The sequence below is a fragment of the Sus scrofa genome, chromosome 8, assembly GCF_054392235.1.
Source record: "Sus scrofa isolate SSC_HxYL_T2T_F1_AM1 chromosome 8, Sscrofa_HxYL_maternal_Yorkshire_Landrace_v2.0, whole genome shotgun sequence".
NCBI lineage: Eukaryota > Metazoa > Chordata > Mammalia > Artiodactyla > Suidae > Sus > Sus scrofa.
This window is the reverse complement of record NC_139390.1, coordinates 19,631,083-19,656,933: the sequence shown is the minus strand read 5'-3', so window position 1 is coordinate 19,656,933 and position 25,851 is coordinate 19,631,083. Positions and strand designations below refer to the sequence as shown.

At 47.2% G+C, this 25,851-nt stretch overlaps 1 protein-coding gene and 1 long non-coding RNA gene across 3 annotated transcripts; one reads left to right on the top strand and one right to left on the bottom strand.

Annotated features, from left to right (window-relative positions):
• Window positions 1–3,319: 3,319 nt before the first annotated feature.
• LOC146400357 (uncharacterized) lies at window positions 3,320–13,554 on the top strand. Its single transcript, XR_014812284.1, has 2 exons — window positions 3,320–8,448; window positions 8,765–13,554. It is a non-coding gene; the product is annotated as an uncharacterized LOC146400357 (long non-coding RNA).
• SMIM20 (small integral membrane protein 20) lies at window positions 11,802–25,283 on the bottom strand. Of its 2 annotated transcripts, XM_013978564.3 has the most exons (4): window positions 25,090–25,283; window positions 15,612–15,698; window positions 13,243–13,299; window positions 11,802–12,479 (listed from the first exon to the last, which is right to left on the bottom strand). In XM_013978564.3, the coding sequence occupies exons 1-4, from the start codon at window positions 25,196–25,198 to the stop codon at window positions 12,442–12,444; spliced, it is 291 nt and encodes a 96-aa protein (XP_013834018.1). In that variant the 5' UTR covers window positions 25,199–25,283; the 3' UTR covers window positions 11,802–12,441. The 2 variants fall into 2 exon arrangements, with proteins under 2 accessions (XP_013834018.1, XP_003356928.1); XM_003356880.5 differs by lacking the exon at window positions 15,612–15,698.
• Between the last annotated feature and the right edge of the window lie 568 nt (window positions 25,284–25,851).

The window sequence follows — 25,851 nt, the reverse complement described above, 5'->3', positions numbered from 1 at the left end:
AGAGCCAGGCCTCTGGTCTCCCCCTCCTACCGGCCAGCACAAGGCTGAGAGTGATTGGCCAAGGATCACCCTTGGCTGAAAGGAGCCCAGTTTCAGGGGGGCCCTGCCTGGCTGCCCTCACATCCATGGGTCTACTTGATGCTTCTTTGCTCATCTCTGAGCTGCTCGCTGGGGATCGGCCCAATTGAAGGGAGGGTGTCATTTCATTTTTGCTCAGGTTAAAAAAAACAAAATCAGTCTTGGAAACAAATCGATTCCAAATCCAATAAAATCAGAGATTGTGAGCATTGGGAAGGGATGTGTGGGAACCTCGAGGCTGTCAGACTCAAAAGAGTTTTTGAGCTAAAAGGCAGTCATCTGTTCTCTACTTAGAGAGGTGGAAATGGAGGCTCTGCAGGATGGCGTGACTCACCCAGGATCCCAAGGAAATGTTAAGACCGGAAGGCAGGTTTTCCCGGAAAATCGTGACCTCCCCCTCCCCAGTTTTACTCAGTGGGAAGAGGAGGTCTGGAGGGGGTCATGCCCCTTGCCCAAGGTCAAAGCCTTAGGCACTAAGAGCCTACTATGTGCCAGGTACTTGCCAGGCATGTAATTACACCGAACACTTCCGGAGCGAGGGAGTGGATGTGTTTTTAGCACAATTCTTCTCTGCCATGCAGCTGTTTCCCACAGAGAAGCTCATTTGATGTCGTAAATATTCAGCATTTTGTCATTGAGGCTAATTTATCTCCTAATGGGTAACATTCACTGTGCTTTTTAAGGAAAATGTTGGCTCTATCAAAATATTCTCCAGATGAAACAACAATCCTAGATTCTCCACAGTACGCCATTCTCTTCCTGTGTGAAGTGGATTGTGAAAATAGGAGCCTTGTGGCCCCAGTTGTAGCCCTGGCCCTTCACCCCCAGCTGAGGGGCCTGGGCTAACCCCCTTCGTCTCCCCCGGCCTCAGAGGAGGTGGATTAGTTTAATGCTTTGCAGTGGTGCTCACACCAAAAGCCTCTACTTAGGAAGAGCCTTTAAACACCAATGCCCTTGATGAATGAATAAGCTGTCTTCTTTCCTTCTAGAAATTAATCATAGATCCATAATTGTGGTCACTTTTGATCAGCATAATATGGCTTAAGAAGGAGAGAGGGAGTTTCTGTTGCGGCTCAGTGGAAAGAAACCTGACTAGGATCCACAAGGATGCAGGTTCGATCCCTGGCCTCATCGATCAGTGGATTAAGGATCCTGCGTTGCTGTGGCTGTGGTATAAGCCAGCATCTGCAGCTCCGATTCAACCCCTAGCTTGGGAGCCTCCATATGCTGCAGGTGCAGCTCTGAAGAAGAAGGAAAAAATTTTTAAAAAGAGCACACATTTGTCGTTTCCATTTCCTGGCTCAGGGGTCCAGGTAGGGGTCAGCTGGGGGCTCTGCTCAGGGTCTCACCAGGCCGAAATCCAGGTGTCTGATGGGGCTGTGATCTTGAGCCCCTGAGCTCAGGGTCCTCTCCCAGGCCCTCTGATTATTGACAGAATTTACATTCTTGTGGTTGCCGGACTGAGATCCCATTTTCTTGTCAGCTGTTGGTGGGGGGTGGCTCTTAGATCCCAGAGGCCACTCTCAAGTGCTTGCTGTGAGGTCCTCTCCACAGACAGTTAACCACAGGCTCTTTGCTTCTTCAAGGCCAGAGGAGCATCTCTCTGACCCTTCAAATGTCCCTCTTCAGGAAGGACCCAGCCCTCTGAAGGGCTCACCTGTTTAGGTAAGGACCAACCGAGGTATCCCTCAATGTCAGCAGGCCAGTAACCTACGCACAGCCTGTCATCCTTCACCTTCACAAGCCCTACCCGTGCTCAGGGGAGGGTTGGATGCAGGGCATCCGAGAACTCTGCCCACCACAGGGGATGAGGACAGAAGACAAGAATTCTGTTGGGAGGCTATTGCCATGATTTAGGCGAGAGCAGATGGCAGCCTGGACACTGGCGACAACGGTGAAGGGGATGAGAAGATGCAGAGCCTGGAGGGTTTGGATGGGCAAGTCCATTGGTTTCCTGGGACTGTTAGGTGTGAAAGACAGGAGGCAAGGGGGCTGCTAAGGATTTTATCCAGAGCTGAACGTGGGAGGGAGTTGCCATCTGCTGGTAATAAATTCACAACCAAGGCAGCCAAGCCCCTTTATGCCAAATGAATGGTGTAAATAAAAAGTCAAAGGGGGAATTCCCATTGTGGCTCAGTGGTAATGAACCAGACTAGTATCCTAGAGGATGCAGGTTTGATCCCTGGCCCTGCTGCTCAGTGGGCTAAGGAGCCAGCATTGTGTGAGCTGTGGCGTAGGTAGCAGACGCACCTTGGATCTGGCATTGCTCTGGCTGTGGCATAGGCCAGTGGCTGCAGCTCTGATTCTGATTTGACCCCTAGCCTGGGAAATTCCATGTTCGGCCCTTAAAAAAAAAAAAAAAAAAAAAAAAGGCGAAGGGGAAAGTAGTCCCTCCAACTGGCAAGATCAGGGGAGCCTTGGGGTGGGAGCAAACTTAAAACAGTCTGGAAAGAACTGCAGTGTTTAGCTAGTGGAAAAGAAGAGAGGAGGGTGTCCACAGGCTTGAAGGCGGACAGAGGGACGGACAGGGCCATGTGTGTAGATTCATGAGGCTAAAGTGGAGGGTCACGTGGGTGAACTTTGTGGGGAGGCCGGCGGGGTAACCTTCGCAGAAATCCAGCCTCAAACTAAGGCCATGATTCTATAGGACAAAGAGATTTTATCTTAGAGAAATATTCACAGGAGATGAGAAGGCAACATCCAACAAATGTTTACAGTCCAACCGCTGGGTTCGTTGGCTGGGGCTGCCCTGACATAGTACAGCAGGCTGGCTGGCTCGAACCACAGAAATTTATTTTCTCACAGTTCTGGAGGCTGGAAGTCCAAGACCAAGGTCATCGGCAGGGTTTGTTCCCTCTGAGGCCTCGCTCCTCGGCTGGCAGGTGGCCCTCTTCTTCCCGTGTCCTCAAATGATCTTTGCTCTGTGTGGGTCTGTGCCTTCATCTCCTCCGCTTCTTCTTCTTTTTTTTTTTTTTTAATTTGAAAACTCTAATTTTTTTTCTTTTTTAAAAAATTATTTTTATTTTTTCCATTCTAGTTGGTTTACAGTGTTCTGTCCATTTCTACTGTACAGCAAAGCGACCCAGTCACACGCATACATACATTCTTTTTCTCACATTATCCTCCATCATGTGCCATCATCCGTGACTGGCTACAGTTCCCTGTGCTGTACAGCAGGAACAGCTCCTCTTCTTCTTAGGATGCCAGTCATATGGGATCAGGGCCCACACACACGCCCTCATTTTTTTTTTTTTATCTTAGTCGTTTCTCTAAAGCCCTGTCTCCACGTGCATTCACAGTCTGTGATGCTGGGGTTAGGACTTCAATCTATGATGGGACATGACTGAGCCCGTCCTGTCTACTGGGGTCGTGTGATCCTGTGAGGCCGTCTAGAGGCACGAGGGGCAACCCCCCCACCCCCGTGTTTCCCCATCCCTTTCCTGCAAACACATCCAGGCGGCCAGGGGACCGGCGGGACCACGGTCCTCGGACACTCACACACGGCAATTTCTCGCCTCATTACTGAGAGCGACTGCGTTTCAAAAGAGCTGGTGCAACAGTATTGGGGTGGGGGCCCAACGGGCCGAGAAGTCCCCTGTCTAGTCAGCAAAGGACAGGCGTGATCTTCAGGGAGTCTCAGGCCATGACCTGACTTGTTCTCCCCAAGCCACGGACGGAACGTTCAAAAGGTAGGGACCGGCCCACACTGAGTCCCGCTCTCTTCATGACACAAACCAAATAAGGGTTTTGAGCTTGGGTAATTTATATTTGTAATGTGAGTCCGCCTTGAGTGGGAGCCCCAATAAATAAATAAAAAAATAACCATTTCAGAAAGCAGATTTTGCTTATTCTGCCAGACAAATCACCAGAGCTGCCATTTTCTCAGTCACTTCAAAACCAGACATCACTTATACATTTTTTGTAAACACGGTTGTCTTCATTTGAACTTCTCGGCGTGGGCCCCGTGGGAATTTCCCTCAAGCCAGCAAGGGCAGCGAGCCGCGTGCCCCTTCCACGCGTTCACTGTGTATCCCAGCATCACATGTACGAGGCTTAAACGGCTCCCGTGTATCCCAGGGCACGTGTACTTTGCAGGAAAGTCCAGAAGCTGGCAACTCACATTCGCCCACATTGATTCCACATCTGCCTTAAGAAAACCACCCTCTCCCTCCGATGCAAGCATGCTTGTTTTTGTTTTTGTTTTTCCCTCCCCTTGCGAGTCAGTGTATGCTATTAGAGGTTGAAAATAAAGGGGCTATTTTTGAAAAGAAGAAAAACAAGTTAAAAGGCAGCCTGAGGTTCAGAATACTGCTGTAGGTTACTGTGCCTGCTCTGAAGAAACGAAATAACTTTGCTAAGTTATAAGACATTTCCACTCTAGCTCGTTTGCTCACATGGCACAATCCTTCAGTGTGAAAATCCGGTTACAGTAATTCTCAACCAACAGATACATCAGGAAACCTCACTATCCAGAACAATGTAGCAACACAAAGCAAATATCATTTTTAAAAAGAAGGGAAGGAAGGAAGAAAAAACACCTTGGGGCAGCCAAAATGTCACAAAGGTCTTGCACTCTGTCCTCACCAGAGCCTCTAAATCCACATTAAAGGCATTTACTTTCATTTGATGCCAGCTTCCAGAATTTGGCTAATGCTTTCCCATCTCACTGCAGACGAGAAGCAGCAAATCTGAGATAAAGCCAGAGCCTGCTCCTTACAGCTGTGAGGAAGGGCAGAGATAAGAAAAACAGAAAAGCCAGACATCTTAGCAGCATAGCAGGTAAATGTCTGACCTACCCCAACAGCCCCTTAGGCACAACTATGCAATAATAACAAGCCCAGGTCATGAAGGAAGGCTGAATTATTTTAACAGCCTTTATTTAAGGTGGTAATGACATGTGGAATACATTTCAGAAAAAAAAAAGATTAAAATATAAAATTGCAATGCCTTGTCAAGACTCTTCTAGTGCAAGTGACAAAACCAGATCTAAACCAGTGCCAAAGAGAATTTATTAACACTATTTATTAATACAGAAGTATCCTTGCTTCACACATAGAGGACCTGGCTTCTGTCTCCTGCTGTTTCGTTCTAAGATGGTATTAGTTTTGGAGTTCCCATCGTGGCTCAGTGGTTAATGAATCCAACTAGGAACCATGAGGTTGCAGGTTCGATCCTGGCCTCACTCAGTGGGTTAAGGATCTGGTGCTGCCATGAGCTGTGGTGCAGGTCCCGGATGCGGCTTGTATCCCACGTTGCTGTGGCTGTGGTGTAGGCCGGCGGCTACACCTCCGATTCGACCCCTAGCCTGGGAACCTCCATATGCCGTGGGAGCAGCCCAAAAAATGACAAAAAGACCAAAAAAAAAAAAATGGTATTAGTCTTGGACCAGTTCTGCCCTCATGGTGCCAATGTGGCTGCCAACAGTTCCAAATCTGGTAAAAAAGAGACCCTCCTCCAGTCTGACCACCTGAGCCAACAGACAAGATTAACTAGCTAATGGCTTGCTTTGGGTCCCGTGCTCATCTCAGATCCAATTTCTGTGGCCAGGAGTTTGCCAAGGTTCTAATTGGCCAAACTTGGGCCATATGCCTGCTCCTGGAGCATGGGGTGAAGTCGACACCCATAGCGGGCAGACAGAGTGGGAGAGGGATGAACAAAACTGGGGTTAGGAAGGACTAAATGTCCCCATGAGAGAGTTTCCATCATGGCTCAAGGGTAATGACTCAACCAGGATCCATGAGGATGTAGGTTCAATCCCTGGCCTCTCTCAGTGGATTAAGGACCCGGTGATGCCATGAGCTGTGGTATAGGTCGAAGATGCCCCTCGGACCCCAAGTTGCTGTGGCTGTGGTGTAGGCCAGCAGCTGCAGCTCCGATCGACCCCCAGTCTGGGAACTTTCACACGCTGCAGGTGCAGCCCTAAAAAGGGGGGGGGGGCAAAATAAATAAATAAAAGAAAATAAATGTCCCTATGAAAGACGGAGTAAAATCTGGGGCAAAGAGGGCAGATAATTCCAACCAGGAGAGGTAAAACCTGTAACCCCCTAGGATGCCCAGCATGACTCTTAAGGACGCTGGACATAATTGCTTTTTATATTTACAAATGACTGTGACTTAATGACTTTTATAGTTTAAAAAATGATCGCGGGAGTTCCCTGCTCATCTAGTGGTTAGAATTCTGCACGTTCACTGCTGTGGCCTGGGTTCAATCCCTGGCCTAGGAACTGAGATCCCACATCAAGCCATTCTGCAGCCAATAATAATAATAATAATAATAATAATAATAATAATAATAATATGACAACAGAAAATGATTGTGAAACTGGAGTTTTCAATTATATGACTGAATTTCCTTGCACCGTTTGGAGTTTGGTTTTCCATCAATTACAACCAAAAAGGTCTGGACAAAGCATCCCATTTTTTTTTTTTTTTACTGTCGCACCTGCAGTATATGGAAGGTCCAGGGCTAGCGGTCTAATTGGAGCTTCAGCTGCCAGCCTCTGCCACAACCATGGCGACACCAGATCTGAGTCACATCTGCAATTTACACTGCAGCTTTGGGCAATGCTGGATCCTTAACCCACTGAGCGAGGCTAAGGATTGAACCTGCATCCTCACGGAGACTGTGTCGGGTTCTTCACCCCCTGAGCTACAACAGGAACTCCTTTTTGGGACTTACTTCCATCACATAGGGTGCAGAGAGACCCCAGGCGGAGGAGACTGCTGTGTGTTGTTGCCTGGCTCTCTCTAAGGAGCAGCGACTTCTCCTTTCTTCCCAGTTGCGTTCAGATGATCAGAGTTTGGGCAACACCACTTAGCAGAAGCAGAGGAGTGAAGGGCACCCTGCTGCTCCCAATCAGCTGTGGCATCCCCTGGGCGGGCGGTCTACTGCCGCTGCCTGGCTTCCTGCTCCAGGGAAGAGAGCAGCAGAGTTAATGTCCCTCTTCAGGCCACATTCAGGGGAACAGCGCAGCAGGCTCCCCCTGCTTCCGCTACCTGCCCACACACAGGGGTTGCCAGTGAGCTGTGTACTTTGTCACCAACAGGCAGAATGAACTGCAGAAGGCCTCCTGCGCTCAGCAGGTGCGAGTGAAGTCTGGGAGAAAGAAATCGCTGGTCCGTGGAGGCCCGCCCTGGGCTCAGAAACTGGGGTGTTTCATCTGCTGATGCCTCAGAAGCCAGAGCCTCAGGCAGGCAGGGGGCTCTTTCAGCCTGCTGAGCACACAGGCCTTCTGAGCCGAGGGGCCAGGACCCCAGCACACCTGCTCAGATCTGCCCTGCACACTAATGCTTTTCAAACCACCAATCCACGGAAGATCCATAAAATACAGTAAAATTAAGCCCCAATCCGTGCGAGATCTATAAAATACAATAAAATTCATTTCCTTAGAAAATTTTAAAAAGCAAAAAAAAGTACGAAAGGAAAGCCCAGTATTTGTTAATTGAAGTACAGCTGATGGACGATATTGCGTTAGTTTCAGGTGTAGAGCAAAATGATTTGGTTATGCATATATACACACATATCTATATTCCTCTTTAAAAGTCTTTTCCTTTATAGGTTATGAGAAGATATTGAATATAATTCCCTGGGCTGTACAGCAAATCCTTGTTGAGGAAAGCCCCATTTTCAAAAATCGGATTCAAAAGATAACAACTACTCTGTCAAGCTGCTATTGACGTTTCTCAACTGCTTGTTCTCGGTTTCTGCGCCAACCTCAGGCAGACAGGTAATAATTTCGCCATCTCTCCGGGGAGAGCACGCCGGCTCTGTTTTAAAGTTTTCAAATCACTTTCTGCTTACAGGAAGGACTTCATGTCTGTAGATTAAGTAGAGCTTATCAGCTTGGCATTTCAGTGTCGACCACGTGTCCTAAACACTATGCCCTTCATTTGTTCCCTCGTTCGTTCTTTCAGATGCTCAATCACTCCGTCCACATACTGACGAGCGCTCACTCTATGTCAAGCGCAGGCTGCTGGTGCACAGGAAGGGCAGAAGCCCCTGGTTCAATCGTCTCTCCAAACCCGCTGCATCCCAGCCAGACCATCTCTCAAATGCTTAGCGCTGCTGACTCTGCACCTGTGTCCACACCGTGTCTGAATCCCAGACATTGTTTATAGCTCTGTTCAAATGTCAGTTACTCCATCAATAAAATTAGCTATCATTAATCTGACCTCTGCCAGGTCCAGGTATCTGCTAGGAACCTCACATACGTATTCCTTATTTCCCCAGCAACCTTGTAGGCTAAGTTTTATTATCCCCCCAAACCTGCGCTCCTCCCGCTAGACAACGTGGTACCCTGGGAAGTTTCCTGATTCTACAATTAGCATCTCTTTTTAAAAACGTTATCCAAGTAAGACACATTTAGAAAAGTAAATCAGGAGTTCCCGTCGTGGCGCAGTGGTTAACGAATCCGACTAGGAACCATGAGGTTGCGGGTTTGGTCCCTGCCCTTGCTCAGTGGGTTAACGATCCGGCGTTGCCGTGAGCTGTGGTGTAGGCTGCAGACGCGGCTCGGATCCCGCGTTGCTGTGGCTCTGGTGTAGGCCGGTGGCTACAGCTCCAATTCGACCCCTAGCCTGGGAACCTCCATATGCCGCGGGAGCGGCCCAAGAAATAGCAACAACAACAACAACAACAACAAAAAGACAAAATACAAAAAAAAAAATGAAAAAAAAAAAAGAAAAGTAAATCAACCTGTACAACTCAAGAAGTATTAAAAAAAAAAAAAAAAGGAAAAAAAACCCCTCAATACCCCCATATAAACCTGCACCCAGATCAAAAAAGAGCACACCAGTGCCTCGAAGAACACCTGTGCTGCTTGCCGGTCACTACCCTAACCCCTTTTTGAAGTGCAGCCACTCTCCTGGCTTCTAACTCTATGGCTAATTTACCCTATTTTTATTCTTTATCTAAATGGAATCTAGAAGTATTCTTGCAACTGGCCTGGTTCATTCCACATTGTTTACGGGATCCATTGCATCAGTCGTCCATTCTCATTGCTGTATTGTATTCTTTTGTGGGAATGTATCACAGTTTACTGTTGATAGGCATGTGGCAAGTTTCCAGAGCTGATGGGAACATTTTAGTCTCTCTTTATGGATTTATGGATGCACTTCAGCTGCATAAATAACTAGTAGAATAGCTGGGACAAAGGGTTCATATACACCCAGTGTCAGTAGACACTCTGAACCTTTTTAAAATCACTTTTAATATTCCACATTATGTTATCCTTGTCTGCGAATTTAGGCCATTTCCTTACTAGATTATAATTTTTTTTTCAGTTGAATGAATACCATTCATGCCCTGGTTCTTTTTAAAATGATGGGTCTAACATACAATATAAGATTGAAAACTGAAGTGAGAAAGCAGAAGAAAAAATAAGGTCAGAGGAAAAAAAATGAAAGAAGGGAATGTAATGGCCCAAATACACTCCACAAGGTACTTTTCAAAAAGCTGAACCACAGATGTGGTTGAGCTTCCTATCAGCCAATACAAAGAAGGAAACAAGTTATGCACATCAATGTTCACAGGATAAAGGCACCAACTGTTCAGCAGTGTGGCTATTTCTGGCACTGAGATTAAAAAAAAAAGGCAACCCAAGTCTTCCTAAAGAGGATAGTTCAACATTGAAAATGAAGGCTCCAACAACTTCTTTTTGGTAATAACGTACAATTGTTGTCAGTTTCTCCCCTCCTCTTATAATCTTCCTCAAAATGGACGTGACTACACACAGTTCACTACAAGCAACTCTGAGGAAACTAATGCCATCAAATACACATTTCTCAAAAGGTCTAAGTCCAAGAAAAAAATAAACTTGGAGTTCCCGCTGTGGCACAGTGGGTTAAGTACCTGACTGCAGCAGCACGGGTCGCTGCGGAGCAGGTTCAATCCCTGGCCCAGTGAAGCTGGCTAAGGATTCAGCATTGCTGCACCTGCAGCATAGGTCACAGCAGTAGCTCAGATTCAATCCCTGGGCTGGGAACTTCCATATGCCATGGGTGCAGTAAATAAAATTTAAAACTTAATTAAATTAAATTAAATTAAAATAAAATAAAATACTAGACTCAAAGTGTAGTCCTGGTACCTAGAGGGGTCCCTGGGACCTCTTCAGGGGGCTGCATGATCAAAGATATCTTTACAATACTACTAAAGCATTTTTTCATTTTTTACTTCCATCGTCTTATGAGAGCATACAGTAGCTTTCCAGAGGCCACAACACGTGATATTGGGACAGATCAAATGCAGTAGATGTGAGAATCTAGCATCTTCTATTCGGCCAGATATTAAAGGAATTTGCAAATTATTTGCCTTGGAAAACATTTTTTTCACACAAATATGTCAGAGTAACTTATGTGGGTTTATGATTGATATCCTTAAATGAACTAATACATATTAAACATTTTGTTTGAAATTCAAATACAGAAAGCACCTATAGACATAACCCACATAAGAAGAAACACTTTGGAGTTCTCAGAATTTTCTGAGTGTTAAAAGGTCCTGAGACCAACAAGCTGGAGAACCACTGGTCCAGGGGAAGACTTCCCCCCAAAGGACATTGTTGGTCACTAGGCCCAGAAGATAATCTGTAAAAATAAGTTCTGTGATCAAGTACATTTGGGAAATTTGTCTCTCTTGCTCTCTTGGAAAGCGTCCGATTAGAAGCAAATAAACCTAATTAACTTGAACTCTCTGTTTCCTCACATGTATTTAGCTCTTTTCAGGGGCTGTACTGAAAGCATCATCCTGGAGGCACACCTGGGAGCAGGTGCATGAACTGCCCTCCATCCACTCTCATAAGCAGCATCTCTTACAACCCGGCTTTTGCCAAGCCCGGGCAGCACAGAGCCTGACATCACACCTTTGATAACATCAAGAGAGGTCCCTTTATAAACATCAAGGCAGCCGAGCAAGACAGAAAGCCCCTTTATCTCTGTGAAGAGGTAGACCCAAGGCAGGGTCAAGGCCAGTACAAAAGATCCCACTCAGGAGACTAAACTGAGTCTGTTCCAGCCGACAAACAGGCCGTCCCGGCCCCAAAGTTCTCATCCACGACACTCAAACACAGTCATTGCAGCCTGGATCTCTTCCAAAACAGATGGTACAGGCACCAGGCTCAGTCACAGAGAAACCTCAATTAAGCACCCACAGGATGCTTGACTCTTAAGTCACACAACCTCCTGGTGCCCCCTCCAAGGAAAACCGTGGTCAAATGTACCCCAAATGAGTCAACTTCTTTTATTGGGTTGCTAACTATATGTCAATTAAATGTTAGGGAATGCCTACCAAAAATGATGACTCTGGTTTTGGAACTATCGATCTGATGTCTTTTTGACAGTAATTACATAATTATGCCAGTTGTCTGGCCAACTCCCAGTTCACAAGAATAAAGTTATGTCATCAGACAGCTCATCCAAAGAGAGCACACGGTCATGAGCAAGGCACCCTGGGAGACCTCAAAATGAAAAAGATACGTCTCTTCAAAAGCACATAATCTCGTAAGGGGCCGGACAGAGCACAGAGAGGTAAGTGTTCTCATGCTCACCTTTGCAGCATTCAATAATATCTGCCTCAACAAACTTGCTATTTACCTGTTAAGATTTTTACTTGTAAACAATGTAACAAACACCACACAAACATCCAGTCAAATATAATCTCGTCAGACAGTACTTCTTGGTATAATTTGATGAGCTTATAAAAAAGGACTTTAAAAACCATACCATTGTGAGGTAAAAAGAAATCATTTTAATAACACATTTTCACGTCTGTTAATTCAACAGTGATTTCAACTATGCATGCGTACCCATGTAATTTGACTGGCCTCATATGTATTCATTTTCCAACATGCATCCCTAGGACAGAGTAGAGCCGAACTGTTTATTTCGAAAGAGTACAGTGTGCCTTGTTGTCAAAGAGTTGTATCAACTTGAACCTGTGCAAAGAGCCCTATGAGGCTGCTCGCCGTGGTGGTTTTGCACTGAAACGTTTCCCTGGGAAGATGATGAAAGAGACGAGGCTCTTCCCAAAGCCTCCTGGTTGCTTGTATTCCTATCACAGCTCGGCTGGCCCAGACGTAGAGACGGAACAGTCAGCAGACAGCCTCCCAACACAGCTGGCTGAGAGCTTCATTTTTCGAATCAAAAATACGCAGACCTTCCTAATGGTGCCATTTGTCCCAGGGTTCAATTAAGGAGGGAATTAAAGCTGCTGCCCAGCACTCTTCTCTAGGGCCTTAAGGAGTTTTCTTCTCCGACTGTTGTTCACTGGCCACGTGAGTTCCTCGGGGCACCTGCTGCAGAATTGAAAGCCTGAAGACTCGGAGGGACGCGGTCTGCCTTCCTCATCAGAGGGGGGGGACAGCCCTCTCACTTCCTGCCGAATGGATCCGACCACACTTTTAACCCTATAGAAAGAAACACGAATGGAAACAGGCTTCGCTTCCAGATGTCCTACCCCTTCCCTCGACCCCAAACAAACAAGACGTCATCAGAATGGAGCGGTGTGATTGCCATGTATTTTGGGGGAGTGTGGGCCGGCTGCCGGACCCCCAGAACAGAACGGCCGGGAAGCTGTGGCAGCCGTGAGGGACTTTTAATGGCTCGGAAATTGCCCCCCAGCAGGGAGAGATGTATCTGGCCAAGTTAAAAAAAAATAAATAAATGAAAAAAGAACACCGCCACAGATTACAAAGGTTTGGGCTAATAAGCTGGAAACCTCTCATTCTCGGCCAACTTGGATGGTCTTGAAGTAACTAACCATTCAGCCATAAAGGGAACTTTTGCGCTTTTGTCTAAAGCAGAATCCCACATCAATTAAGACAGCTCACAAGTAAACAGTATTTTCCCATGAGGGTAGTGTTTAAATAAGTGCTTGGGAAGTAAGTCTGCAAAACAGCTATTTAGGCCTCATATTTAATTGCACACTTGTTTACACGTTCGTGCCCACTTATCAAAATAAATGCAAAGGAGAAACGTGCAAGCTTGCAAAAACTAAGCTGGAGTGAAATATTAAGATGGAGGCTTGGGGTGGCAACCTTTAAAATGGCAAGTGCTGTGACATAACAGCACCATCTAGCCTTGAAGTGAAAAAGAGGTCTCCCGCTGCAAAGCAAACACCCCCACCCCGCAATAACACACAAGAGATTTTATTTTAATTTTTAAGTTTACCTGGTGGCTGCACGTCTTCCTGAACAACACCAGCCCGGTTTATGGCCTGTTCCTTCTCTGAGAAGCACAACAGAAAAATGACTCTTTAGAGAGAGGGGTCAGGGAGTTCCTGTCGTGGCTCAGCGGTTAACAAATCCGACTAGGAACCATGAGGTTGCGGGTTCCATCCCTGGCCTCGCTCAGCGGGCTGGGGATCTGGCGTTGCTGTGAGCTGTGGTGTAGGTTGCAGACTCGGCTTGGATCCCAAGAGTTGCAGTGGCTGTGGCATAGGCTGGCAGCTACAGCTCCGATTCAACCCCTAGCCTGGGAACCTCCATGTGCCTCAGGAGCAGCCCTAGAAAAAGGCAAAAAGACAAAAAAAAAAAAAAAAAAAAAGGGGGGGGTGGGGGCAGGATACTGGAAATCTTTGGATCTACGTGGGACAATTAGAAAACAATACCCCCAAGGGCTACTAAATTCAGAGCTGCCATCCCTCAGAGCTTTTAAGTTATGGACGTTAGACCCTATCAGGCAAAAAGACTGGATGGAGATTTTCAGAAGAAAGCAAGCCGTGCTTCAAAGGAAAAGCTCTGGATGAACAGCTTTTCTCGGTGATCTCAGCAGTTTGGAAAGGCAACAAAAACAACAGCAAAAGAATAATTTTGAGAGAACTGGTGGGTGTGATCTTATGAGGGGAAGGATGCTGCATTGAAGGAACAAGTACAATGAACAAGAAAACGATGCAGTTGATGTGTCTAAAATGTACTCCATGGAAGGCCTGGGCCCGGAGCTAAATATGCTATGTTTTTGATAGGAAATAGAGCAGAAAATTAATCTTTGGGTGGGTGGCTTTGGTTTGGATAATTGAAGCTTCCCTAATTGATTGCAGGTGCTGTGCCAATTAGGAAGCACGCTTTGGCGACAGCAGCTTAGCGAGCTCTTTGGAGCTGTCCTACGGGCGAGGGCCAAGTGAAATCGGGCATTTTATGTCTGTGGGCTTCAAGCACTCTGACACATCTTTCCGAGTGGTTTCGAATAAACCCAAGGGCTGGGAAAACAAAGACATTATTTTAAGTACCTTGACAAACAAATGGTGGCTTTTCAGGAGAAAGACTCGGAGCCAAAGGATTTTACTACTATATTACAGTAATTAAGTGTGGTAATCAGACCTTTGTTTTAATCAGGCTGACAATGTTTCTTTAAATCCACATTCAGCTCTGATTTCACATTAGGCCATTTTCTTTATTCTGGCCCCTGGATTCTCGTAAAGTTAACACAAGCATAAAGGTACATGAAACAGGGTTTTGCCAAATCAAATATTCATTGAACCCGCTTCTCTGGTGATGTGACAGAAAGTCAATCCTAAGTGGACCTATCTGATAGTTTTATCAATGCTAAGTTTTGCTCTGGCAAATAAAACACTGGGCAATAGGGATTACATGAATCTTAACATCCGAGTCTAAGCAAGACAGAGAGAAGACAGCACAAGGAAGCCCCTGTAGACAACGGTCCTGTGGTTTCACTGAGCCTCTCTGAAAACTAGCAGGTGAATGACAACCAAGCCTGTGGACCAAGAGGGGCCAAAAGACCTCCTCCATCTACAGTGGGCCTCTAAGATGTCAGACGTGCTAAAATAACTCACCACAAAAGGCAGATCTCATTTCCTGAGAAGTTAAATTCCTGCAGGATTGAGCCCTACCACACTGACGACATGTAAATTTCCACGTGTGGATGTGTTTTTTCAAACAGGCTCTTAGAAAATGCCAGCTAGTAAAAGACTACACGGTTACTGATCGTGCCAGGAATGAAAATAGCTATCACTTTTCACACCTAAAAGGTCCATTCTCCAGCATTAAGGGAGGAGGAAGAGATGAGTTTTGAAAAAAAAAAAAATGCTTGATTGCCAGAAAGCATTCCAGACGTCCAGAGAATGGGACATCCTGGCGCACCGAACACGTTCAATGAGAGGCAGGTCCTGCAAAACCAAAGACGCTGGCAAGCTGCCAGCCATCAAAGGAAGTTGACTTCTGGTGGCAAGAGAGTGCCTAATTGTGTCCCACTCTCTCACAATGCAACGCGAACCAAGTGGAGAGGAAAGAATCCCTGTCTTCACACTTCCTTGCTAATTGCTAATGAGGTTGGAGAGAGGCTGAGGATTTATTTTAAATAGACCATAATCTCCTTATAATCCTTGTCCTTAGGCAACCACCTCTTTTTTTGGCTTGGACGGGCAATTTAAACCGATTTGCTGAACCAGTTCCTACCAAGTGATAACCGGTATTAGCATCCTATCTACACCCCCTGGTTCTTTAATCCATTAATGTTTCATAAATACGCTAAGGCCAAAGCAGTCTTACAGAAATTCATGATATGACACAGAGACACTTTACTTGTGAATATGCTGCAGGGAAAACAAACGGGCCCCTCAGGATTCAGCAAGTACATCTTGATGAGGTTGACAGCAGGTTTCCATTTTGCTATCATTAGAGAAACAGCAAATGTTTATCATCCTCAGGAAAAGGGCAACGCCAACATCAGGGGTTTAACTCTGTGAACCAATCAGGATGAGCTAATCACTGACTTTCCAGGAGTGAGCATCTTTCGAGCAGGGGTGAATGATGAAAACTCAAATAGGCAACTCAGGGCCTGGGGTTGTGATGCCGGTTGCAAAAGTCCCCTCTCCAGTGTCTCTGCAAGCCCAACTCTGCCCCCTGGTGCCGAGGCAGTGAGCTGATTTGCAGTCCGAAATCCTTATCTCTCCTCAAAGGACCAAGGATCATATTATTAAAAGCCTAGTAACACATGCACACAGGCTCAGTTTTCTAGGTCAGCAAAAGAATCCACCCAATAATTTTTAGGTCTTTGGAAATGAAAGCTGTCCTTCTATTAAATGTCCATACTGTGAAATAAATCTGTGTGACTGGCTGCTTTAACATTCCCAGCAAAGGAATACAGCAGAGCCAGGCGCCAGCCCCCGCAGCGCTCTGATAACTCACATGCTGTGGGTGCTCTCGGGGGGACCAGCAGACAGAAACCTAAAAGCAGGTGCAGAATCTGACCTCGGGGCCCTACGCAGTGAGACCACCCACTCAGGAACACCCCCTGCATCCCCTCCTGCCAATGAACAGTTTAAAATAAACGCAACTGGCAGCCTGAAATAATTGGACGTGTCAACATTTGCATATGGGGAGTTTCCTGTTGTGGCTCAGTGGAAACTAATCTGACTAGAATCCATGAGGACACAGGTTCAATCCTCAGTGGGTTAAGGATCCGGTGTTGCCGTGAGCTGTGTGGTGTAGGTCACAGATGCGGCTCGGATTCCACACTGCTGTGGTTGTGGCGTAGGCCAGCGGCTACAGCTCTGATTCAACACCCTAGCCTGGGAACCTCCATATGCCGCTAGTGTGGTCCTAAAAAGAGAGAAGAAAGAAAGGAAGGAAGGAAGGAAGGAAGGAAGAAGGAAGGAAGAAATTGAATATGGACTGTATATTACATAAGATCGGGTAATTGTGACTATGTAAGAGAATGGCCCTGTGCTCAGGAAATACATGCTGAAATGTGTCTTCAACTTACTCTCAAGTGGCTCTGCAACATAACGGTAACAATTATAATATGTGTATATAATTACACATGTGCCTATGTGTGTCTGTACGTATGTATATGTGTATAGATTCGTAATACATATGGGGAGAGAAAATGAGGCAAAACGTTAACAACTGGTCAATCTAGGGGAAGGACATAAAGGGATTTATTGTACTATTCTTAGGCCTTCTCTGCCGGCTTGGATTTGTTTTTTTTTTTAACAACAAAAATACACAACTGCAGAACAAGTATAAGGAAGTCCAACAACGTTGTGACTGTTAGGCGATTACTTCAAAGTCTCTCTTTTAAAACAGCAACTGTAAACTTGAAAAAACACTTTGCCGAGGCTCCCATTTTGCTGCAGTCTGACTTCTCACCAGGGCACGGGGCGGAACCCAGGCAGCTTTGTAAGGCTGCTTAGAAAATATGACTTCGGTCTGTGCACTCCATTCGGCTCCGGTGAAAGGAATAAAAAGCATATTCTGAGCGCCTGCCATGTAATTGGGGAAATGCCCTTCCAAGGTGAGAGGCATTTGTGCATCAAATGATGTCTCGCAGCCCTGGACAATACACTCGCCGTAGGAGTGGAAGACGAGGTAGGAGAAGTGAGGTCTCACGGTGCTGCCACGTAACCTTTGGCTTTGCTGGCAGACACTCTCAAAGGCAGGTCAAACAAGACATCAGTAGGCAGCAGGCAAGGCCAAGGAAATAGAGTCTAGTGTCTACCCAGCAACGAACCTCGCTAAGTGACCTTGGACGAGTCACCTAAATGAGCTAGAGCTTCTAGCAAAACTATGATTTTATGCTTCTGCACATCTAATTAAAGTTAAAAAATGAGAACCGCAGAAAATGATCTTATTTGTTCTCACTTCACAGGTTTCCCTGAAATGGATGTTATTTTGTAAAAGGCCACATTCAGGATCACTGGTTGGAGGATGCAAAGACAAAAGGCAGACTAGGCTTCGAGTTACAGCACCTGGACACTTCCCCTAAATGTGGGCTCTTCACACCAACCGTGCTGTGCCGACATGGTGAAAGCTAAAAAGCAACGTCTAGACTTTCTCCAGAGGCACAGCAGAACTGTCCCCATACTTCTGGCTTGGGACAGCCAACTGCCAATGTCAAATGCCATCTTCTCAGGGCTCATTTCAGTCCTGAGGTAGCACCTGTCAAACTGACCTCGTATTCCACCTAACACGGGGTCAAGTCTGGCTGAGTTCGTGAAAGAGCTGAAGATCGCACTGAATGTCAAAATGAAATGCAATACGACAGTCTTATGACAGTGGCCTGCCTGCTTGGAAAGCATGCAAGATCTCCTAGCCTGCATTTTACCTCTCTGCCTCTCTTCCGCCGCCGTGAAGCTTATTTCAGCAGGGACCCTGGAATCTATCTACCTGTCCCTGTACCCAGGCCAGCCGGCATCGGTCAGGCTGGACCAGCTGAAGGGTCCACACTGATGTGACACTGAGGTCCTACATAGCCTGGGTTCCTCCCTTGCCAGCCCCTGGCTCCGCTTCTCAAGGACTGGGAATATGCCCTGCTCTTCCAAGGACAATGGGCTTCTCCTCGGGCTGCCCAGAGTTCTGGGGACCAGAAATAGACAAAGGATGCTCACAAGAGAAAGACCCAATGAGTGAGACTAAGAAGGAGCGGCTGAAAGGCAGGAGCACAAGAACAAAGTGAGGGGTCCTGGCGGAGGGAGAGGGCATGAAGCATGTCAAGGAGAGAGTCTGACTGGGGCTTGTGCCTCTCACGCAGACACCTGACCTCCTATGTCACAGTCACGAAGAGAGCAGAAGCCACAACAACCAGAAAGTGCCTACAACCTCCCAACATCACACACACACCTAGCTGTATCCACACCCACCATTCCTCCAGGGCTAGTGCGAGACATGACTGGCCTTGGGTGGTCCCAGGCCCACCCCTCATCGCAAGATCCCACACCTCCTCCCAGTCTGTGGACGGCCTTCTCTCTCCAGCAGCCTTCCCTGTGCAGAGACTCCCTCGGCTCTCCCACTGCTCCCAGCCAGAACACACCCTCTCCAGCCGCCACCCCGCCCGCCCCGACCTGCTGCAAATATCATTCATCATTCTCCGCTCTGTACAGCCCGGCATCTTTATTTTTTATTTTTTTTTTTTGTCTTTTATTTTTTTTGCTTTTTCTGGGGCCGCTTCCGCGGCATATGGAGGTTCCCAGGCTAGGGGTCTAGTCCAAGCTGTAGCCACTGGCCTATGCCAGAGCCACAGCAACTTGGGATCCGAGTCGTGTCTGCGACCTACACCACAGCTCACGGCAATGCAGGATCTTTAACCCGCTGACCGAGGCCAGGGATTGAACCCGCAACCTCCTGGTTCCTAGTGGGATTCGTTAATCACTGCGCCCGACGGGAACTCCAGCCCAGCATCTTTAAATCTTAAATCTTTAAATCTTCAACCTAACACCCTATTTACTCTCCAATCCACTGCGATCTGCTTCCTGCCCACTATCAAACCACTCACTGAAAGCCTTCTTAACCAAATAACCAATGAGCTTTGCCTTCCTTTTGCTAAATCCAATGGATATTTTCACTTATCTTTCTGTCTCCAGGCAGTCCAGCCTTGCTGACCGCACCCTTTCCCAAGGAGAGCAGTCTTCATGGGGCTGCGGCTGCAGCCTCTCCTGGTGGTAGTCCTCTCGCCCTGGCCACTCCAGGTCAGTGTCCTTTGAGGGCCCCTCCTCCTCCACTTGCTTTTCGGACCTTCAAACCTGCATTCTGTCCTGGACCTGCCTGTCGTTCTCTAAATGCAGCCCGGAAGCCCTACCTACTCCAATGGCCATCCAATGCTGGTGACGTGCCGTCTCTGGCTCCAGCTCAGGTCCTGGGTCTCAGCTCCAGGCTGGCACCTCCCACTGCCTGCCGTGGGAGATCTCCAAGAGCACGTCCAGGTCCCTAAAACTCAATACATCCCAAACTGGACCAGCCTGTCCTCTCCTCTCCCAAACATATGAGATCTCCTCATATGTTTCTCAAGGCCCAGCATCGCATCACCTCAGCTGCTGGAGCAAGAAAGCTGGGCGCCACTCTCTTCCTCTCCCTCTGCACTCTTGAGTTAATCAGCCACAAAGCCCTGTAGGGGATTGATTTCTTAATCTGGCTCCCGAATTCAGTTCTTTTCCCCCATCCCGTAACCACCACCACCACCACCCTGGTTCAGGCTGCAGTCACCTCTCCCTGGGGCCACCGGAGGCACAGCCTTCCCGTAACTGGCCTTCTTACCGCCAACCTTGACCCTGCCAGCCCCTCCGTCACTTACAGTCAGAGATGCCTGGAAATGTGCCACTGATCACCCTGTTCTGATTCAAATACTTCAGGGATCCTCCCAGCTGGACTCTGAGGACGGCAGAGGGTTAAGGAGGTATTTTACATAAGCAAGTGAGCTGATCAAATTCAAAGAGCAACTGGCACAACGACAGACTTCTCAACAGCCAGAGCAGAAGACCTGGAGTTCGACATGTTTTCTGACACACGAGAGTAGATTTTCCCAGTTATAAATTCTTACCAGAGAAATACAAAGATGTATTTCAGAATGAAAAAAAGAAAACCAACCTGAAACTAGAAAGCAGTGAGATGAAAGAAGGATCCCTGAGTAAAGAAGGAGGATAGAGAGAAATAATCAATGATGGTATAAAACGCTGATGGCACTAGGCGAGCTGGGGAATAATAAACACAAGGCAGGATACCAGGTACAGCCTGTGGACAGAGGCAAAGGCATGCGAAGGTCTTTGTGTATTTCACAGGCAGTAAAACTCTGAACTGTAACCACAAAAGAAGAAAAGCAGAACATAAAACTTTCAAACTGGAGTTCCCGTTGTGGCTCAGTGGTAACGAACCTGACTAGCATCCATGAGAATGAGAATGAGGTTTGGATCCCGGGCCCCGCTCAGTGGGTTAAGGATCCAGTATTGCTGTGTCTGTGCTGTAGGCTGGCAGCTGCAGCTCCAGATTCAACCCCTAGCCTGGGAACCTCCATACGCAGGTGTGACCCTAAAAAACAAACAAACCAACCAACCTTGCAAACTAGTAGAAGGAGAGAAAATTAAATAAAGAAGCCTTAAAGGCAGAAAAGGAGGAAAAAAACAGAAGAATAGAAAACACGAGATACAGAAAACAAACGTAAATATATCAGTAGACATAGTGCAAACGAACTCAATCTGACACGTCAAAAAGATGATCAGGAGTTCCCGTCGTGGCGCAGTGGTTAACGAATCCAACTAGGAACCATGAGGTTGCGGGTTCGGTCCCTGCCCTTGCTCAGTGGGCTAACGATCCGGCGTTGCCATGAGCTGTGGTGTAGGTTGCAGACACGGCTCAGATCCTGCGTTGCTGTGGCTCTGGCATAGGCTGGCAGTTATAGCTCGGATTAGACCCCTAGCCTGGGAACCTCCATATGCCGTAGGAGCGGCCCAAGAAATGGCAAAAAGACAAAAAAAAAAAGATGATCAGATTGGATTTTTTTTTTAAATCCCAGTTGAGGCTGGTTATAAGACTTTAGCACAACTAAAAGCTAAATATAAAAGGATATACGTACCAGGAAAACCCTAGCCAAAAGAAAGCTGGTACCTACGATAATATCAGATAAAAACAGAGTTGGGGAGGAATATCAGGGATAAAGAAAATACTGATATAAAAATAATAACGGAAAAAAATTCTCCAGAATATTCTAGATTATGTGCACCAAATAATATGGCCTCAAGATATCCAAGCCACAGAATTAAGACATCTGATCTGGAACCATCGCATGCAGAACTCTGCACCCTAAAACAGGACAATATACGGCATTCCAAGCACACGGGGGACATTTGCAAAGACTGACGTGTACCGAGTCACAAAGCACTTCTTGACCAATACTGAAGAATCAGAATTATAGAGTCTGGAGTCTTTGACCACAAAGGCAAAGAAGGTATAGATCAGCAACCACACAGAAACCAGAAAGACCATGGTGGCTGCTGGGTGGAGAATGGGTGGTGGCAGGGGCCCGCCCAGGGGAGCAGGGAGACCAGCTCAGGGTGCAGGGAGCGGGTGGGGGCAGGGGAACTGGACACAGGTGGGGACAGTGACATGGAGAAAAGAGTTCTGACTGCCTTGTCCAGTCATATACATCTGGCAACTGACACAGTGCCAGGCACACAGTAGGAAGTAAAATCTAGATTTTTTAAGAAATGGAAAGGAAACTAAATAAAAATGCCTGCTGGAGGCTCAGAAATGAACCGAAGCCCTGTCCTCACATGGTTCCCAAGACCTGGCCACGAATGCCCCACCCGAGTCTGTCCACCTGCTTAAATCTCCTTGTCTCACTTCCCCGCCCTTGCAGCTCCTGGTTTCTGAAATGTTTTTATGGGGTGCTAGTATAAGACTATCTTCTATGTTTCCACAAATGTTATCTCATTCAATTCACCCACAAACATGTAAATTCAGTCCTGCAAATTCCACTGTTACCGATTAGCAAACAGGCTGGGCTCAGAGAGGTTAAGGAACTCACCTCTTTGAGTAAGGGATTTTAGGCCCTTATCTGACTTACCCCTTTTCTCGCCCTCTTACAGAGACGGCCTGGTGCCCTGGTAAAGCGATTAAGGGCCCTGGTTCAAATCCCATGTCTGGGACTCATCGGCTGTGGGTCCTTATGCAGGTTATCTGTTCCATACCTCAGTCTGTGCACATATAAAATGGGGATGATGGGAGTTCCCATCGTGGCGCAGTGGTTAACGAATCCGACTAGGAACCAGGAGGTTGTGGGTTCGATCCCTGGCCTCGCTCAGTGGGTTAAGGATCCAGCGTTGCTGTGAGCTGTGGTGTAGGTCGCAGACACGGCTCGGATCCTGCGTTGCTATGGCACCGGTGTAGGCCGGCAGTTATAGCTCTGATCAGACCCCTAGCCTGGGAACCTCCATATGCTGCGGGCGCGGCCCTAAAAGGACAAAAGACCAAAAAAAATTAAAAAAAGAAAGAAAAGACAAAAAATAAAATAGTTTAGAGTAGAGTAGAATAGAATAGAATTAAAAAATAAAACAGGGAGCTAGTCACACAGCAGCTACCACAAAGGGTTGTTATGAAAACCAAATGGGTTAATATATATCAAGTGCTTGCAAGAGAGCTTTCAATAAATATTAGCTATTTAGTATTATTTACTTTTTTAAGGAATCAGTTATGACTCTCAGATAAGAGTTGTTCAAATCAATTAAAATTGAACCAGAAAAGCAGGCAGCTGTAGAATGCCTTACAGTTAAAAATGCAGATACTGGAGCCACATGCACTAAATGTTCACTTTAAAGGCCTCATTTGTCTATCTCAAGGTGACTCAGGCAACCATAGACTCTGGACTACTCCCCATCCCGCCTTTTTTTTTTTAGGGCTGCACCTGCCAGATATGGAAATTCTCAGGCTGGGGTCGAACTGGAGCTGCAGCTGCCAGCCTACAGCACAGCCACAGCAAGTGCCAGATCTGAGCTGCACCTGCGACCTATGCTGTATCTTGTGGCAATGCTGGATCCTTAATCCACTGAGCAAGGCTAGGGATCAAACCCTCATTCTCATGGATATTAGGTTCTTAAACAGCTGAGCCACAATGGGAACTCCCTGGACTATTCCTTTAAGACTGTCATTGGGAGACACAGCACAAACCCACCTTGATCATCTGCCCTAGAGCAAGGGTTTCTCAACCCAGCACCACTGGCACCACTCGCATCTTGGGCTGGGTAATTCTTTGTTAAGGGGTGGGGGCTGCCCTGTGCATTACAGAGAGTTTAGCAGCACCCTGGCCTCTATACACTAGATGCCAGGAGCACACTTACTCCACCCACCCCACCCATTTTGTGACCAGCAAAAACGTCTCCCGATAGAACTAAATGTCCCCTGGGGGACAAAAATCATCCCCAGTTGAGAGGTACGGCTCTAGTCTTCAGAACTGAAACTTTTCAAGTAGGATCCAAAGTAGATTCCCTTGTCCCAGCTTCAACTCTAGGGGCTATAATACAATAGCCCGGGGCAAGGACCAAGTAAGAAGGGATAAAACAGAGAGATAACGCAGGGCTTCCAAGGTCCCATGTTTACCCCCACGCGTGGTCACGCGTGGTCACGCGTGGTCACGTAGATAGATAGGCTGGAAGGCAGGGTGCAGAGGCCATTTCAATCTTGACTGATGAAAAGAAGCTACAAGAAATTTGAGTGTGTACTTAAACCGCTCTGCCTCAGAAACCAGATGTTGTAGCATTTGTAATGGTCAGAGCATTTATACAGCACTTTTGCCTTCAAATCACCAAGCTCACAGCCTCCACTGATATTCTCAAGGGGCAAGGTTGGCCCTTTTCCATCTTCTAGATGATTCAGGTTTCCTGGAGAACAAAATGAGCCTCTAATGCCTAATATTTTCTCTCTGACAGATGGTTTCAGATGTATCAAAGTGCTAATCCTTGCTGAGGTATAGGTCTCAAGGAAGGGGAGTGTGGCTTTTAGAATGATAGGACTGGAATGATTAAGGAAGAAAATTACTCCCAGGATATTCACCATTGTCATGTGAGTAACCAGCTTAAAATGAAGGAAGATAGCAGAATCTGAAGGAAGATTTGAGGAGAAAGAAGAGGAAAAACCCAAAACCTCAGGTTAACAGTTTAGCTCTGAGACATTTCTGATCAAAGACATCTTTGGGAGCGGAAATGAAGTGCAATAAACACATCTGCAAGTTCAGGACAATTAGGGCCCACCTCCCTCCCCCAATATCACCTTCCCAGCTTCAGTACAAGGAAGAAATTCTGGAGACAGAGGCCTGGGTTGGAATACGTGTCTTGCCGCTAACAGCTGTGTGACTTTGGGCATGTTACACAACCTGAGTCTCAGTTTCCCCGTCTGTAAGACAGCAACATGTACCTCAAAAAAAGGTGTAAATTAAAAGATCCTATGTGCATTAACGAGACATAGAAGCCTGCAGTGAATGTTAGCTATGAATATTAACTCGTATTTAGTGTTGACCTACGACGTGCAGACTGCCTTCATTACCACGTTTGAGTCTCAGCAGAGGCTAGACGGTTTTATTTTAAGATACTACAGAAACACATAACTACTGATGAAGATAGTGAGGGCCCAAGAGGTGGAGTCACTTGTCCACGGTCACAAAGCTGCACACAAAGGATTCGAACCCAGGTCTCCCTGACTCGCGAGCCAAGCTCTGCCCAAGGCCCCACGTGGAGAGGATGGGGAAAAGAGAGGGAGTCACTGGGACCAGGGCACCGCGTGGTGGTCAGAGGTCACTCACGGTACTCCTCCAGCCGCATTAGGGGCCGGAAGTAGATGGGGTAGAAGGCGGCGCCGATCAGGGTGATGAAGCCACCAAAAATGAGCGCGGTGCGCAGATTCGTGGACATGGCTCTGAACCGGGCCTTCGCTGACCCGCTGAGGACACCGAGCTCTCGCAATCCTGGCTCCTGCCCGCTGGGTCGTGACCCGGCTGGGAAGTGGAGAAACGGCTTTTGCTTCCGGGCCTTGTGGGCGGGGCTAGGAGGCGGAACAGGGGCGGGAAGAGGTTGGGTCAAGGGTGGCACCGAAGGCGGGGCTTAGGACTGGGTGGGGCTAGGGCAGGGGGTGGGGCTGGGGCGGGGGTGGGACTAGGGGAGGAAGGGGCGAGGCGTGTAACCCCACGCACCGCCTCCGGGCGGTGCCTGGCAGCGCCTGGCTGCCTGGCTCCGGAGGGCGAGCGCCAGCTGGGAGAATGGGAGAGTGGAGCTTTTATTGCTCTTGATCTCAGTTCCGCCCCCTGCCCTAAACCGGGTTCACCTCTCAGCCGCTCCACCCACACTCTTCTGACCTCGTTACCACTCCCTCCTTTACCAACCAAACTTCCTTCTTCCACCACTGGTTTGATTTTCATGACTCCACCAAGAGGTGGATGCTCTCTAGGGCTCATTGATTTAATCCACATATCTTTTACAGATGAGGAAATCCTGTCTTGGCTGCATGATTTAAACAAGTTGCTTGGCCTTAAGGGCGGTTTGAGGGGATTAGAGACAAATGCAAATCG